Genomic DNA, 15,077 nt, shown 5'->3' on the forward strand with positions numbered 1-15,077 from the left:
CAAAACCGCCATAAAAAAGCCAGACTACAGTTTGCAAGTGCACATGGGGACAAAGATCTTACTTTTTGGAGAAATGCCCTGTGGTCTAATGAAACAAAATTGAACTGTTTGGCCATAATGAACATCGTTATGTTTGGAGGAAAAAGGGTGAGGCTTGCAAGCCAAAGAACACCATCCCAACCGTCAAACCGTGCTTCGCTGCAGGGGGGGACTGGTGCACTTCACAAAATAGATGGCATCATGAGGAAGGAAAATTATGTGGATATATTGAAGCAACATCCCAAGACATCAGCCAGGAAGTTAAATTTTGGTCGCAAATGGGTCTTCCAAATGGACAATGACCCCAAGCATACCTCAAAAGTTGTGGCAAAATGGCTTAAGGAAAACAAAGTCAAGGTATTGGAGTGGCCATCACAAAGCCCTGATCTCAGTCCGATAGAAAATTTGTGGGCAGAACTGAAAAAGCATGTGCGAGCAAGGAGGCCGACAAACCTGATTCAGTTACACCAGTTCTGTCTGGAGGAATGGGCCAAAATTCCATCAAATTATTGCGAGAAGCTTGTGGAAGTCTACCCAAAATGTTTGACCCAAGTTAAACAATTTAAAAGCAATGCTACCAAATACTAACAAAGTGTAAGTAAACTTCTGACTCACTGGGAATGTGATGAAAGAAATAAAAGCTGAAAAAAATTATTTTCTCTGCTATTATTCTTTTACTATTAAAATAGTGATCCTAAGTGACCTAAGACAGGGAATGTTTTCTACGATTAAATGTCAGGAATTGTGAAAAAATGAGTTTAAATGCATTTGGCTAAGGTGTATGTAAACTTCTGACTTCAACTGTACATCATTTTATGCTTTATAATGGGCCACAGATACACCGATCAGCCACAACATTAAAATTACCTGCCTAATATTGTGTAGGTCCCCCTCGTGCCACCAAAACAGTGCCAACCTGCATCTCAGAATAGCATTCTGAGATGATATTCTTCTCACCACAATTGTACAGAGCGGTGATATGAGTTACCGTAGACTTTGTCAGTTCAAACCAGACTGGCCATTCTCTGTTGACCTCTCTCATCAACAAGGCGTTTCAGTCCACAGAACTGCCGCTCACTGAATGTTTTTTGGCACCATTCAGAGTAAATTCTAGAGTCTGTTGTGCATGAAAATCCCAGGAGATCAGCAGTTACAGAAACGAGGGGGACCTACACAATATTTGGCAGGTGGTTTTAATGTTGTGGCTGATTGGTGTATGTGTTAATCCAGGACAGTAAAAATTGTATTTGCTCTCATCTACATATGCCCCATTTCCCTGGAGTTATAGGTAATACAATATAAGCACATGTCCGGGCCGTGGGGCATTTTAGTATCTGGAACGCATGGAGCATGTCATGACATTGGCTGAACTGGGATTGCACTGTGTACATTCCATCCTGACACCAGTCTTAGAGGCCTCTAGTGAACTCTCTCTAGGTGACATTCCCACAGTTCTAACAATACTGTTTTAGAATACAAATACATTTTAGTTGCGACAGTGTAAGGAAATGCAGTCCGCCTCTGTGTGAATTCCACTCAACCCAATTTGTGTAGATAAACCGCTTCAACCCAGACGGCTTAATTATCATAGAGATGAACAAACACAACACTTATGGTTGAGACATCAAACAATTATAGCACGGGCCATTGAAATGGGCACCACAACTTTTGTCAAATCTAATTTACATTAGGAGCACATCTTCATTTACATTGTGGGTGGCAAACTATTTCACAAACTGCTTAAAAGGTTTGAGTTTACAATATCCATTGCTCAGTTCTGAGTCTGACAAATATGAAGTGCTTCATGTGCTTTGTTACTGAGAAACTGGAATAAAGACTTCAACATCATCTCAAAATTGACACCTGGTCCTGTTTTATTTTTCTTTCAACAGCCTTGATGCAAGACTTATGATAGAAGTTACCGAGTTTAACAGGTGAAAGCATTCAGAGATGTTAGAGAGCAATTATCCTGTTCAGTCAGTGACTTGTGCTTTTCCAAGCAGGTGAACCTGTATAGCTTGTGCAACTAGCTGAATTAAATAAAGGCGTTCACCACTCCTGATAACAACAATTTATTGCTCCAATAAAAGTGGTGAGAGGAAAAAAAAACCTTCTATGTCTGCCACTGGAACAAAGTCCACATTTACAAAGCCTCTGGAAAAAAGAATTTCAGGAACATTCTGCCTCAAATGCTGGTTACCTAATAATAATTTATGAGCCCTACAAAAGCTAAAAGACTCTTTGTTGAGGTTAGAAAAGATGGAAGATAACTATTTTATTTGTGAAACCTCAAAGGTGTATTGTGGGTTTATGTGATCAGCTGTTCACTCACATGAATTTGAGGCATTTATCTATCAACAAATTATTTTTGAAAGTATGAAAGTAGATCATATTATCATAAAAATAATCTAACAATCAGTAACAGTACTAACAGTATTGATTTTAATTTGCTGATAAAAGTAAATTATATTCTTACTGAAAGGTTTTAGTTTAAAGCAAAACAAAAACACAAAACACAACACAACAAAAAACAAAACAAAAAATGGACACATTTAATGTATTTATCACATGATTTTCTTTTTAATTGGTGACTCCTAATAATACCACAAGATCAGCTGAAAGGAAAGCTCCAAAATCAGCAAAATCAGCAATTCTAATCTAATCTGATAAAACTGTTAAAACATGGTTATGCTGAAAAAGTGCATTAGTGTTTAACAGCTAAAACAATATTTGTTCTCCATCCTTTAATGAGAGAATTGTGACTGAAACATTCCAATTTTAACAGCATATTTTTCTACTCATAACATTGTCAGACATAATCAGAGCACAAATGCTTTTCAATAGGGTAGACTTTAAACGACTTTGAACTACTGTGTCTAAACAAGTACAAGACTGTTAAATTGCTTATAACCACCCATATGTTCCCAGGCAAGTTTGTTTGTGCCTATAAACCGTTTGAGAGAATGTGATGTTTTACACTGTTACATTCTTACAAAAGATGACATCAGCCAGCTGCATTCTTTAATATTAATATGCAATGAACTCAGAAACCAAACTCCATTCCAAAAAGCTCCATTCTTCTGATGGTTTTAGGTCCTAAAGATACAGTCATCTGAGCACATCAATGTCATAAAACAGTACTGAACCAGTTCGTGGGAAAATTACACTAAAATTTAAGATGTCTCTCTCTTTAGAAACAAAGCAATTTCTGGATATGTGATTATCATGTTGGTTCATTTATAAGTACATCACAATGGAAGTTTCTAAATGGTACTTTGCTATTTTCCTGCAGTCAGCTATACAGTGAGGGAATATCCAAACCACCGAGGCCCATGCAGATCTTGTGATAGTCTATAATAGAGATCCAGAATATCACCCACACACAATCTAAAATACTTACACATGGACAAAGTCCAACCCTCAGTTACACAATGTCCACTGCATATTTTGGATTTTCATCCATCCTAAATACAGTATGTAAATAATTCAAGCCCATAAAAGGACGACAAAGGCTTGCCAATCCCTGTTGAGCAACGCAATAAATGATACACTGACAATGGATAGGCAGGTTCACGAAACATCAACACCACTCATTTACGAAAATTTATGCTAGTGGGTGTGTGTGCATAGCTGGGATATTAAGACCTTACAGCCCTGTTCAGTAACATTCAGCTGGCAAAGAATGTTCCTGTGGTTTTATGAATCAATGCTACTATAATGAGTCATGTCAGATTGCATTAATCATTCTCAATACAAAGTTAAAAAGAAAAAGTATTAACGGCTCTGTGATGCAACAAATACATATTTCAAAGTTGGATTTAATGCATCCTAAAAGGCTTGTTACATTCTGATCTAACTCTTAAGCTAAAGTAAACCTAGCAAGGATAACATTTTCAGTGCCTTGATAAGCAAATGGGGCACAAATGTAGCCCTTGTGTGCCGGCTTATGGCGTGGACTGGTACCATGGAAGAGTCTTTATTGGCAGGCTGAACATCACAATCGTGTCCTTCACAATTGAACGATTTACAATGTACCAGTGCCCAGTGTTAGAGACTCACTGATGCCACCCAGTGCCACACGCCATTAAGCAAACGCCACATTCATTCTCTTCCCATCCACAACTTAAAAACACTATAGTCTTAAAGTAGATCTGTTATAAGCATACATCAATGCACCAATGGTGCTCTTTTACTGACCTAATCTGACTTATTTCAGTCAAATAAGCAGAGATCAGTGTTTTCCACACTTTTTGACCAATGATTTTCCATGACCTTCCCACTTGTTCATGATTATTGGATAAAGATTTTTAAAAATCAAACAAATTCAGGCCGATTCGCAAATGAATTATTCAGACCAATATGGGGAATCAGTTCAACTGATTTAGTGAAAGCAAACTACTTAACAGAAGAATTCACTCAGAAATCAGAAAATTACTAGGGTTTGCAAGTAAGTTTTACCCTACACAAGCAGTATCTGAATGTTGAGATAATTTAGAGCCGAGCATATGCGGAAAAATGTATTGTCACAATAAATGTCAAAGATTTCTCTGTGACTTTAAAGATTTTCTTTATCGATTAATTTTCCAGCTCTGGAAAACACAAATTTGAACTTTTCTGATATTTCCAGGTTTTCCATGACTGTGGGAACACTAAAGAATACAATATTCAGAACACTGAGTTTCCAGTATTTTCCCACTTACTGTAAATACGTTGTACCAGCTAGAAACATCCAACAGGCATGTATGTAACAAAACTACTGCTCTAAAAGTGGTTTATTGGTTAATCAGTTTGGCACTGGAGCATGAGCAGTTAATAAGAATATTACTGTCATTGCACTACTCTGACATACTGTATAACTCTGCTATAAACCTCTGAACAGATACAGAATGAAATGATGACAGCATGTTCATGACCACAGCATTTCTTTTGTGATCAATTTGTCCTTATGAACAAACAAAGCCTCTCTTATTTGGAGCAATATAACAGCTCCTGATGGGAAGCCAGGTAACTGATGAACGTCCATAGACTTCAGAGTATAAAATCTAAGGGTAAGGTTTTATCAAGACTCTAGATCAGTTGAAATGCACAACTCTATGAATTATATATGATGGCCCTGTCACTGCTGAGGTAACAATGACAGGAAAAGGATTGCTTGTAAGATTATGAATCCCTCCCTCTCCATATTCAAAGCAGTCTTATCAATATGGGCATTTTGATGTCACATATTAGAATAATTACTGAATTGATCTGTCAATAATAATCAAAAACATAACAAGATATTGCACTGGACTTGTCATGCCAGAGTTGAACACACCTTAGTCAAATGAGGTGGTTCACAAAAGGATCAACTATCAGAAAACTCAGGAAGGACAAAATTATTTATCATTAACGATATTATGTAATCGGTAGTAACATGGCAATATGTAATAAAACACAGTCAAGCACAAAGTTCAGACACAGCTCTACATACATTTCACCATCGCTTTGACGACAAGAAATGAAACCTAAACTGTGATTTACAACTAGTGATTACTGTCATTCTGCCAAAATTTTACTCCAGTCCATGATTTTTGATGTTGGTGTTTGAGAATATCTAAGGATGTTTAACATAACCTGCACCAATAATACTTCTACCATCAACTGGACAAAACTGTCATCATGTGAATCTAGTGTAAATCATGTTCACGTTGGACTCTAAAACTGCTTTCCAGAATGCTGCTCTTTATTTAGAGTCCCAGAAAAAACACTTACAAGCACTTAGTACACTGGTATTTCTGTAATGTTTTCCATTAAAATATCTAAACCTTTTTTAAAAGAAGATACATTTTCTTGAGAAGCTAAATTGTGTGAGATAATATTTGTTTTCAGAGATAATATTTTGTAAACTTAAAAAAAAGTTTATTTTTCCTTACCTTTTTGTAAATTTATATTCTAAGGGCTGGGAAATTTAACGTGTTAATTTCTGCAATTAATAGTTGACTGTTTAACGCATTACAAAATGAATACAATTAATGCAGTATCCGTTTTTTTTTTTTTTTTTTTGGCTTCCTGAAACTTCACTAATGTTTTTCCCCACTTCCTGTGGCTAAAATTGGCATATATAAATTTCCAAGTGGTACAAGCTTGACTCAACTGCACATCCTAGCACAAAAACTGATGGTGTGGAGCAGTGCACGATTATTCATTACACGCAATGCATGTCCTGGGCATAATAAACATGGTAACAGATTTACTGTATGGAGAATGGAGACTACACCCGCAAGTGGTGAGCCAGGTAAGGGAGAGATACGGGCAAGCTGTCATCACTGTCATCTGAACTAGTGTCAAAAGCAAAAATGCCAAACTTTTAATTACAGCATGTCCACTGATTTTATGGCATGTATACACATACTTGTTCTAAAGATTTATACCTGTAAAAATGTGTCTAACTCTATCCACAAAAACATTTTAACATGTACATTTTTAAATAATTAAAATAAATGACAAATAATAAAAAACAATATTCTTGCAATTTCTTTGAGACAAAGTATAAAGTAAATATATATAAGATTATGCTTTGTTTGTTTTAATGTACCATGTACGATGATTAATCACTATTAAATCACAGAAAACTGTGTGATTTATTAGTTCGTTTTTAATCGATTGACAGCCCTTATTTTTTTAAGCATATGCCTCACAAAATATTAAAATGTGTTTTTATGCTTATACAATTTACCAATGAGATAAAATATATGATCTAAAAACAATTCTTATTATCTTACACAAGAAAATGTATCTTGTTTTAAGGATGTTTGGATATTTTAATTGAAATGAAGACAAAAATTATGATTAAGAAAATTATTTTTTTGTAGTTTTGATACTACAGGCACAAGGAATAGATACTGTGTCCAAGGTTGCTCAGCCTGAGAGATCTGGGGAGTTTTTGTTTTGAGATAGCCAGATGATCTGATGCTGATGGTGTTTATGGACAGAGAAAAACAAGCCATGTAACAGAGCAGCTGTCAGGCTGTAAGAGGAAGGAGCAGATGAGCAGATGACCTGGAGTGGCTTCCCTCATTTGCTTTTCATGGACTGATGAGTAATGATGAATGGAGGCTTTGCTTATCTCAAGCCTGCTCGCAACAGACTGCAGTATCTCCTCATGTTGCCATCTGTGTGATTGTGGACATTTGGCATCAAACTCCACAAGGGCTGTAAACCTCTCCCATCAGTGTGAGAGATCTGAGAACTTTGATGTGGCGTACAAACTGTGCCCTCACATTGCAGAAAGTTTAGTGTAATCTGTATTAAAAGTTGGTGAGAGAAATCTACAACAGGAATGTGGCATAAAACAAACACTCGCCAAGCACCAAATGTGAGTAACAATTAGCTTTGGCAAGTAAATTTAACAGATTTATTGGCCATTTGGTCATTAGCCTGACTTTATCATGAACTGCAATGAAATGGTTTAAGTCAAATTGTAAAAATAATATTCTCACCCTTATAGATGTAAGCAACTTGAGCAATTCAAATCAAAGACACACAAACCGTCTACAAAAGAAAGTATCTGGTACAACTCACATGCTTTCTAAAAACTTTTACATCATTGGAAAATGTACCCTCATTATCAGATGTAAAGTTTTTTATCTCCAAAACTATATAGGGGCGACACATATGTGGAATATTCCTCGCACTTGCTGAGCCACCATAGCAAAAATACACTCACTCAATGGATGTTTTTTGTTTTTGGGACCATTCTAAGTAAACATACTGTTTTCCCCATTCTGATGGTTGATGTGAACATTAACTGAAGCTCCTGACCTGTATCTACATGATTTTATTCATTGCATGGCTGTCACACGATTGGCTGTTTAGATAATCGCATGAATAAGTAGGTGTTCAGGTGTTCCTAATAAAGTTCTCAATGAGTGTATGAGCAACAAAATCACAGTCACGTTTTGTGACACTGAGAGATGGAAATGACTATTCTCATATATGATGTTGCAAGTGGCACAATGACATGCACAACTAGTTTGTAACTAGTTCACAAAGAAAAAAATAGCTACAAAATTCCACTGTAATAGCAACAAATATATACTTCTAATAAAAATAATGCAAAATACAGATTCATTGCCAGTAAGAAATATTTATGGTCAGTAAATTCTCAATTCAAGTTAATTTCCGACCATGGAAATTTTTTCGAACCATTAAAAATATAATGTAACTTCATCATTTTATGTAAAATACTTCCATTAAATCAATTCATTCAAATCAATTTTCAATCGGAATATAATTAAATGAACATGAAATTATTTTTACTCAATGTGTATATCTAGGCCTAGAACAAATTATATATATATATATATATATATATATATATATATATATGAGATTTTACAAATAAGAAGTAGAGAAATTCAGGTGGCAGTTTTCGCCTCCCAATTTTCTATTTCGGGGATATTTTGTCACTTTCAGTGGCATTTTTGCCCATAGCACCTATAAATGTCTGACCCTGGGTTATGGTTAACAAACTTTTAAAAACAGGCTCTATAACATAACAATGTTGGACAGTGCCAACCATATGAAGCTGATGGAGATCAGGTGCAGTCTATTTCTTGGCCACCTTACAGTTAGCATATGCAAATTGCACAGCCATCAGGAACCCGCAACAGAAAATACATGCTGATACAGTAGTGTTCTTGTTGTAAACACCAGCACGCATTCCTGATGGATGTAAAGCTACACCAGAAGAGTACAGAGGAGAAAAGAAAACAGGCTATTTAAAAGTTACCATCAGGAGTCGTGTCACTGCTACACTTCATCTAGTGTCAAAAAGTGACCTTTCCATTTTAATTTTAGCAACACTGGAACACTTTCAACAAATGCCTGACAGTGGACGCAGACAAACAAATGCAGCAGGGTGCACACATAAAGATCCTCACTTTCACACTCACATACAACCAAACACACACCACACACATATAAAAGCAAAGCCAGTAAGTGAGTGATCATAGCCCTAAGGGAGTGGATTAACACTGTGTTTAATCAGAGTCTCGGTACGGTTGCTATGGCAGAGAGGGTGTGGTGTGGTAACCGTCATGAAGCAAAGCTTGCTTTGTTTAATCTCAGCCCACGGCTGAGCTTATAATGGCCCTGTCACTGCTGAGGTAACAATGACAGGAAAAGGATTGCTTGTAAGATTATGAATCCCTCCCTATCCATATTCAAAGCAGTCTTATCAATATGGGCATTTTGATGTCACATATTAGAATAATTACTGAATAGATCTGTCAATAATAATCAAAAACATAACAAGATATTGCACTGGACTTGTCATGCCAGAGTTGAACACACCTTAGTCAAATGAGGTGGTTCACAAAAGGATCAACTATCAGAAAAATCAGGAAGAGAACAAAAATGGAGTCCATTATACATTAAGAAATAGAAAATTAAAATTCATTAACTCACCCTCATGTTGTTCCAAACCTGCATGATTTTCTCTCTTTTGTGGAACACAAAAGAAAATGTTAGGCAGTAGGTATGTCATAAAATATTGATATCTAGATTATTGATCAGCATGTTATTTTATCAATACGTTTTTGAGGCATCAATATATTAACATTAGCCGGCATTTAAATTAGGATCTAGTCATCACCATGCACAAACTTCACGATGGTTTTTGTACTTCTTCAAGAATGAACAAAGTGCCGTAGATGTGTTTGCAGGTTAGTGTATGAAACTGGTGTAACTGCGCAAACTGAACGATTAGAAATTATTACGCAATTTCTCTGTATGTAGCCTTGAAGAGGTTTCATTCATGCTGTCAAACCACAAAAGCATTCTTCCACCTAAGAAATATTGCTAAATTACGACACATGCTCTCTGTTGCTGATACTGAAAAACGAATTCATGCGTTCATGACCTCAAGACTAGATTATTGTAATGCATTATTGGGAGGATGTCCAGCAAGATCAATAAATAAACTTCAATTGGTTCAAAATGCAGCTGCCAGAGTGCTGATTAGAACCAAGAAATATGATCATATTAGCCTCATTTTATCGTCGTTACATTGGCTACCTGTTAAATTTCGTATTAATTTTAAAATTCTGTTAACTACTTACAAAGCTTTGAATGGTCTAGCTCCGCAGTACTTAAGTGACCTTTTGACACGCTATATTCCATCACGTTCATTACGATCGCAAAATTCTGGCCTGTTAATAGTTCCTAGAATATCAAAATCCACAAAAGGAGGTAGATCCTTTTCATATTTGTCTCCTAAACTATGGAATAGTCTCTCTAACACTGTTTGAGTTACAGGCACACTCACTCAGTTTAAATTTAGACTAAAGACTCATCTATTTAGCCAGGCATACACCTAATTTATCCTTCAACGCACAATTAGGCTGCTTTAGTTAGGTCTGCCGGAACCAGAAACAGTGATCATGATCTATAACTCTGCAATAAATGTAATGGCATCTATGCTAATATTATTTTATTTGTTTCCCTGTCTCAACCTCAGGACTCCTATCCTGAGGTCACCAGAACCGGCTGGATCCAGCTCCATTCCTGCTTGGTGTTGGACTCCACTGCTACGTGTCGCTGAGTGATGATGACTAATAGCAACCGGTGCCAGCCAAACATCACTTCAGTCTATTACGATGGACTTCAGAGGATGAACTGATGCCAACTCCAACCATAAAACATGGGATACTTCATGTGCCATTGCCTGAACCTTGGATTTAGGATAGACCTCACTGAAATTACCGGCCAGGTTGAACTGCGATGCACCTAACTGATCTCTGCCTACATCACCTCGGTCTATTGATGGACTACACTCTTGAAATATAATACACAGACTATCAATTAATTGCCAACAAAACCCTTCATCAGCCAACTAACAAGGACAATTGCATCTATGTGAACTTCTGCAGTTAATCCAGGATGGACATTAGTCATTAATCTTACAGTTCATACAAAATCTTTGTTTAAACACTGACCCTTAACACTTAATTAGTTTAATAATTTTAAACCATGACTTGCACTATACATAAGTAATATTGGCATTATATTCATGATGTTAGCCAGAGGGGAACTGGCCCCCACAATGAGCCTGGTTTCTCCCAAGGTTATATTTCTCCATTAACCAACATCTTATGGAGTTTTGTGTTCCTTGCCAAAGTCGCCTTCGGCTTACTCACTGGGGTTATAAATACAATTATTATTTAATTACTTATTTTTAAACAATTCACAATCGTGTTTTATCAAACTACACAATGATGACTCTAAGACTTTATAGATATTACAGTTTCATTTTCTGTTAATGCATGATCTTCTGTAAAACTGCTTTGAAACGATGTGTGTTGTGAAAGGCGCTATACAAATAAAAATGACTTGACAAAAAGACGTAACTGAAAATTCATTGTGAAGGCAATAGAAAAGATACATATACACACAGTATATCATCCAGTGATGGCTAGAGTAAATAATCTTTGTCCTTTGATAGTGATCGGGGTCGAATTTAATGGGAAACTATTCGAGTTTCGCTCTGTGGCGCTGCAGAATTTTGAGCAGCCTCAGGAAATGGCGAGCGGCGGTGTGAGTGTACCTTTGTGGAAAATAACATTTTTAAATTTTAGAACAAGCCATGTCATCCGCCAGAAGCATCCGGTGTGCGACCCCTTTTTAACCCTGCCACTCACACTTTACCAAAGTTGTGATGAGAAATATGTTTGAAGAGACAAAGACTATTATGCAACGAGCAGCCCAATTAATATCTGAAAAATGTTCAGATTATCGATGCGTGAAAAAGGCATCAATCCCAAGCCTATTAGTCAGTGTTTGCCTCAGTCACCATTCACTTCCATCAAGTCTTTTTCCATACAATTATAAGTGAATGGTGACTGAGACTAACATTCTGTCAAATATCTCTTTTTATGTTCAATAGAAGAAAGTCAAACAGGTTTGGAACAACATGAGGGTGAGTAAATGATGACTATCCCTTTAAAACACTGTTCAGAATTTTATACAAACACTGTGTGAAATATGAACGTTCTAGGTCACTTAAATGACTTGACTAGGATAATAGCCTAGCACTGTTTGTGCTTTTGTTCCCAAATATCAAAAAGTACTTCTGCGGTGATGAACATGTCAGAGCTGGACTGACAGAGCTTAACGTCACTGCCTCCCAAAGACACACCTGTGAAAATACTGGTTGTTCAACATGCCATGTTTTTCCACCCAAGTCACAGGTATGGGCTGATCCAAAACACTGAAACCACAACAATATAGCATTATGCTGCATAAACACCTGCGTGCCGTATATCGAACACCAACTGCGCAAACAAAACAAATGTTTAATCTCTGCTCATCTCACATTTAGATATAAACACCAATTCTCAGCTTCAGTTTCAATGACAGTGTGGGTTTATGTTTTACTATGATCACATTATGGTTTCATTGCCACTTACCTCCTCACCTCTGCTCTACTTCATTTACTAGCTGTTCAATGAAATCACTCTTCCTTAACTAATGGCTGAATTCACATTATGTTTTCTAATTCATGTTTCTATGTTTCTAACCTGACTGCATTAGATTACACCAAAAAAGTCACTTTTAAGGGTTAGATCAGTTAGAAATACACAGTGCACATTGTTAAATTGTTACATTTTTACAGTGTGGTTGTCAAGAGCCACATGACTTTCCTGAATCTATTTTAAAACAGTAATTTTCATGACATGGTTCACATTACTGCATTTCTTCAATTTTAATACTGGCTCAGTTAAATTTAAACAGAGGGCTTGGTAATACAAGCCTATTTTACAAAGGTATGTGGATATGAGACCCATGGACAATGAGATCTGCCAAAATGACCATGCAGTGAGCCGTAAACAGCAGTCGTGCGCATGTCCACAGCTATTTTCACACTGGCAAAGGGTCAAACGTATTACAGAACTTGCTGTTGCATTGTAAGCTGAGGAAATGAAAACTTACTTGACAGTTACACGTGTGGATAAGTCTTGCAGGTCTCCTGGGTGGAAAAGCTGGGCCTCTTTTAGTCCAAGCTTGACACAGGCTTTTAGGAAGATGTTGAGGTTGTCCTGTCGGCAAATAATATGTGTCCACCTAATGAGTTAGACAGTAATCATACAAGAACTCTTTTGCGCACGCAGTCCAGAAATCACTGCATCCAAAGTTCAGACAGTCCTGTGAGCTCACAGGGGGTGGGAGGAGACAAGAGAGGGCAGGTGGCAAATAAGGAGTGACACAACAGACTGAAAGCCAAGAATGAAGGCAGATACCAGTAAGAGACCTGTGCCACTACCTGTGAGAGCAGGAGTTTGCCCTTGGGGCGGTGCAAAATACATGACAGAGAGTGCCAAAGCCCCAGCTCCGTCCCCCACATATGTAAGGCAGTCAGTCATACAAACGCAAACACACACACACACACACACACACACACACACACACACACACTCGCTCCTCTCACTCTAGTAACTAACCCAGACACATACCTACATGTGCACACATACTTTTGTACACAAACATATAACTCAAGTGGACTCTCCCTTTTCACACCCAGAAACTGTCACTCAATCTCTCAGAAAACTATCTGAGGAATCTTCAGGGCGGTGGATTATTTTGGAGACAAGGTTGCCATGAAACAGAGGCCATGTGACTGAAACAACAAACTATTTCCCCCAAACAACTGTTAATATCTTAGGGTGTGGGTAAGGAAATGCTAATTTAATATATTAAAGGGCTAGTTCACACAAAAATAACAATTCTTAATCATCCTCTTGTTGTTCCTAACCCAAATTATTTTCTTTCTTCTGTGGAAAACAAAACTGAGATGCTAGGCAGAAAGTTTGGAAACGACAGCCTCAGTCACTATTCACTTTCATTGTATGGCAAAAAGATGCAATGCAAGTGAATGGTGACTGAGATTGTCATTCTGCCTAACATCTCCTTTTGTGTTCCCTGGAAGAAAGTCTGTCAAATTTGGAACAACAGGAGGTAAACAAGACAGAATTTTCATTTTTGGGTGAACTACCCCTTTAAGAAAACTTGAGATTGTATTGAATACAAACTATCATGTCACTGAAGTAGTGTTATGACATAGTTTCAATTTGTTTTGATCGACCATCTGGACTTCATGCACAGCCCACCCTTTCCCCCTCCCCCATCCCCCCACTTATGGTTTGCTCTGAAATAATCACGGGGTGCTTTGGCCTATATTTAAACAGCAAACATGCTTATTAGCAGATGGCAATGAAGAGTTACCTCTTAAGTTTGACTTCATTTCTCAATCGCCTCCTCTCTAATGCAACTTCTAAAAGTTTTCCTGAGGCACAGGGTCAAAGGTTGCGCCCTGACCCTGTGGGTGGGGGTCAATGTGTTCATTTTTTACGTTAAGCACTAGTTTATCTGTATTTACAGGTGACAAATGAGTTTTTCTAACGGAACACACACACACACTGATTTCTGAAATCCAGTGTACATGGTTTACAAAATATATAATTCAATTCAATTCACACTAAGATGTCTCTATTTGTCCCATTCCTCAACCAAGCACTCAAACCATGTTTCATCAGTGTCCTTGACCTTTAACACAGATGTATGTGAAATATCTAAGATATGAAAATGTATGTTTAAGCAGGGTCACTTTCTTTACTTGCAAATATCTGCTGAATGTCTTAGAACAGGTGACAATGTAGCAATGATAATAGACATATGGACTGGGAACAAACAGGCTCTTAAGTTTAATCATTACTTACTTGGAATTTAAATGATCTGCAATGCCTCTAAAGGACATGTTTTTCAAAGCATTTGTGTAAATTTTACACCGATAGATTCATGATAGTGACATGATCACTGGCTGGAATGTGTCAGACAGTACCTATACGACAGCAATATCACCTTGCACCAGCAAAATACTTGATTAAATTAATTAATTTTAGGTTTAGCTTTTAGACAACACAAAGGTTGTAATTTAATCCCAAATACAGGTGATACAGGATCTATAACTTTTGTGTCCTTGTCTTACCCAGGTTGTTACTAAG

General features: G+C 37.1%; 1 protein-coding gene across 14 annotated transcripts in view; it reads right to left on the reverse strand.

The window, feature by feature from the left end:
* lmo7a (LIM domain 7a) overlaps positions 1-15,077 on the reverse strand; it is a 74,468-nt gene that overhangs the window by 35,568 nt on the left and 23,823 nt on the right. For all 14 annotated transcript variants that reach the window (XM_051708353.1, XM_051708352.1, XM_051708356.1 and 11 more), the window contains exon 4: positions 13,009-13,115. In XM_051708353.1, coding sequence (XP_051564313.1) covers positions 13,009-13,115 — 107 coding nt within the window. The remainder of the gene's footprint in view (positions 1-13,008; positions 13,116-15,077) is intronic.

The sequence above is a fragment of the Myxocyprinus asiaticus genome, chromosome 10 (assembly GCF_019703515.2).
Source record: "Myxocyprinus asiaticus isolate MX2 ecotype Aquarium Trade chromosome 10, UBuf_Myxa_2, whole genome shotgun sequence".
NCBI lineage: Eukaryota > Metazoa > Chordata > Actinopteri > Cypriniformes > Catostomidae > Myxocyprinus > Myxocyprinus asiaticus.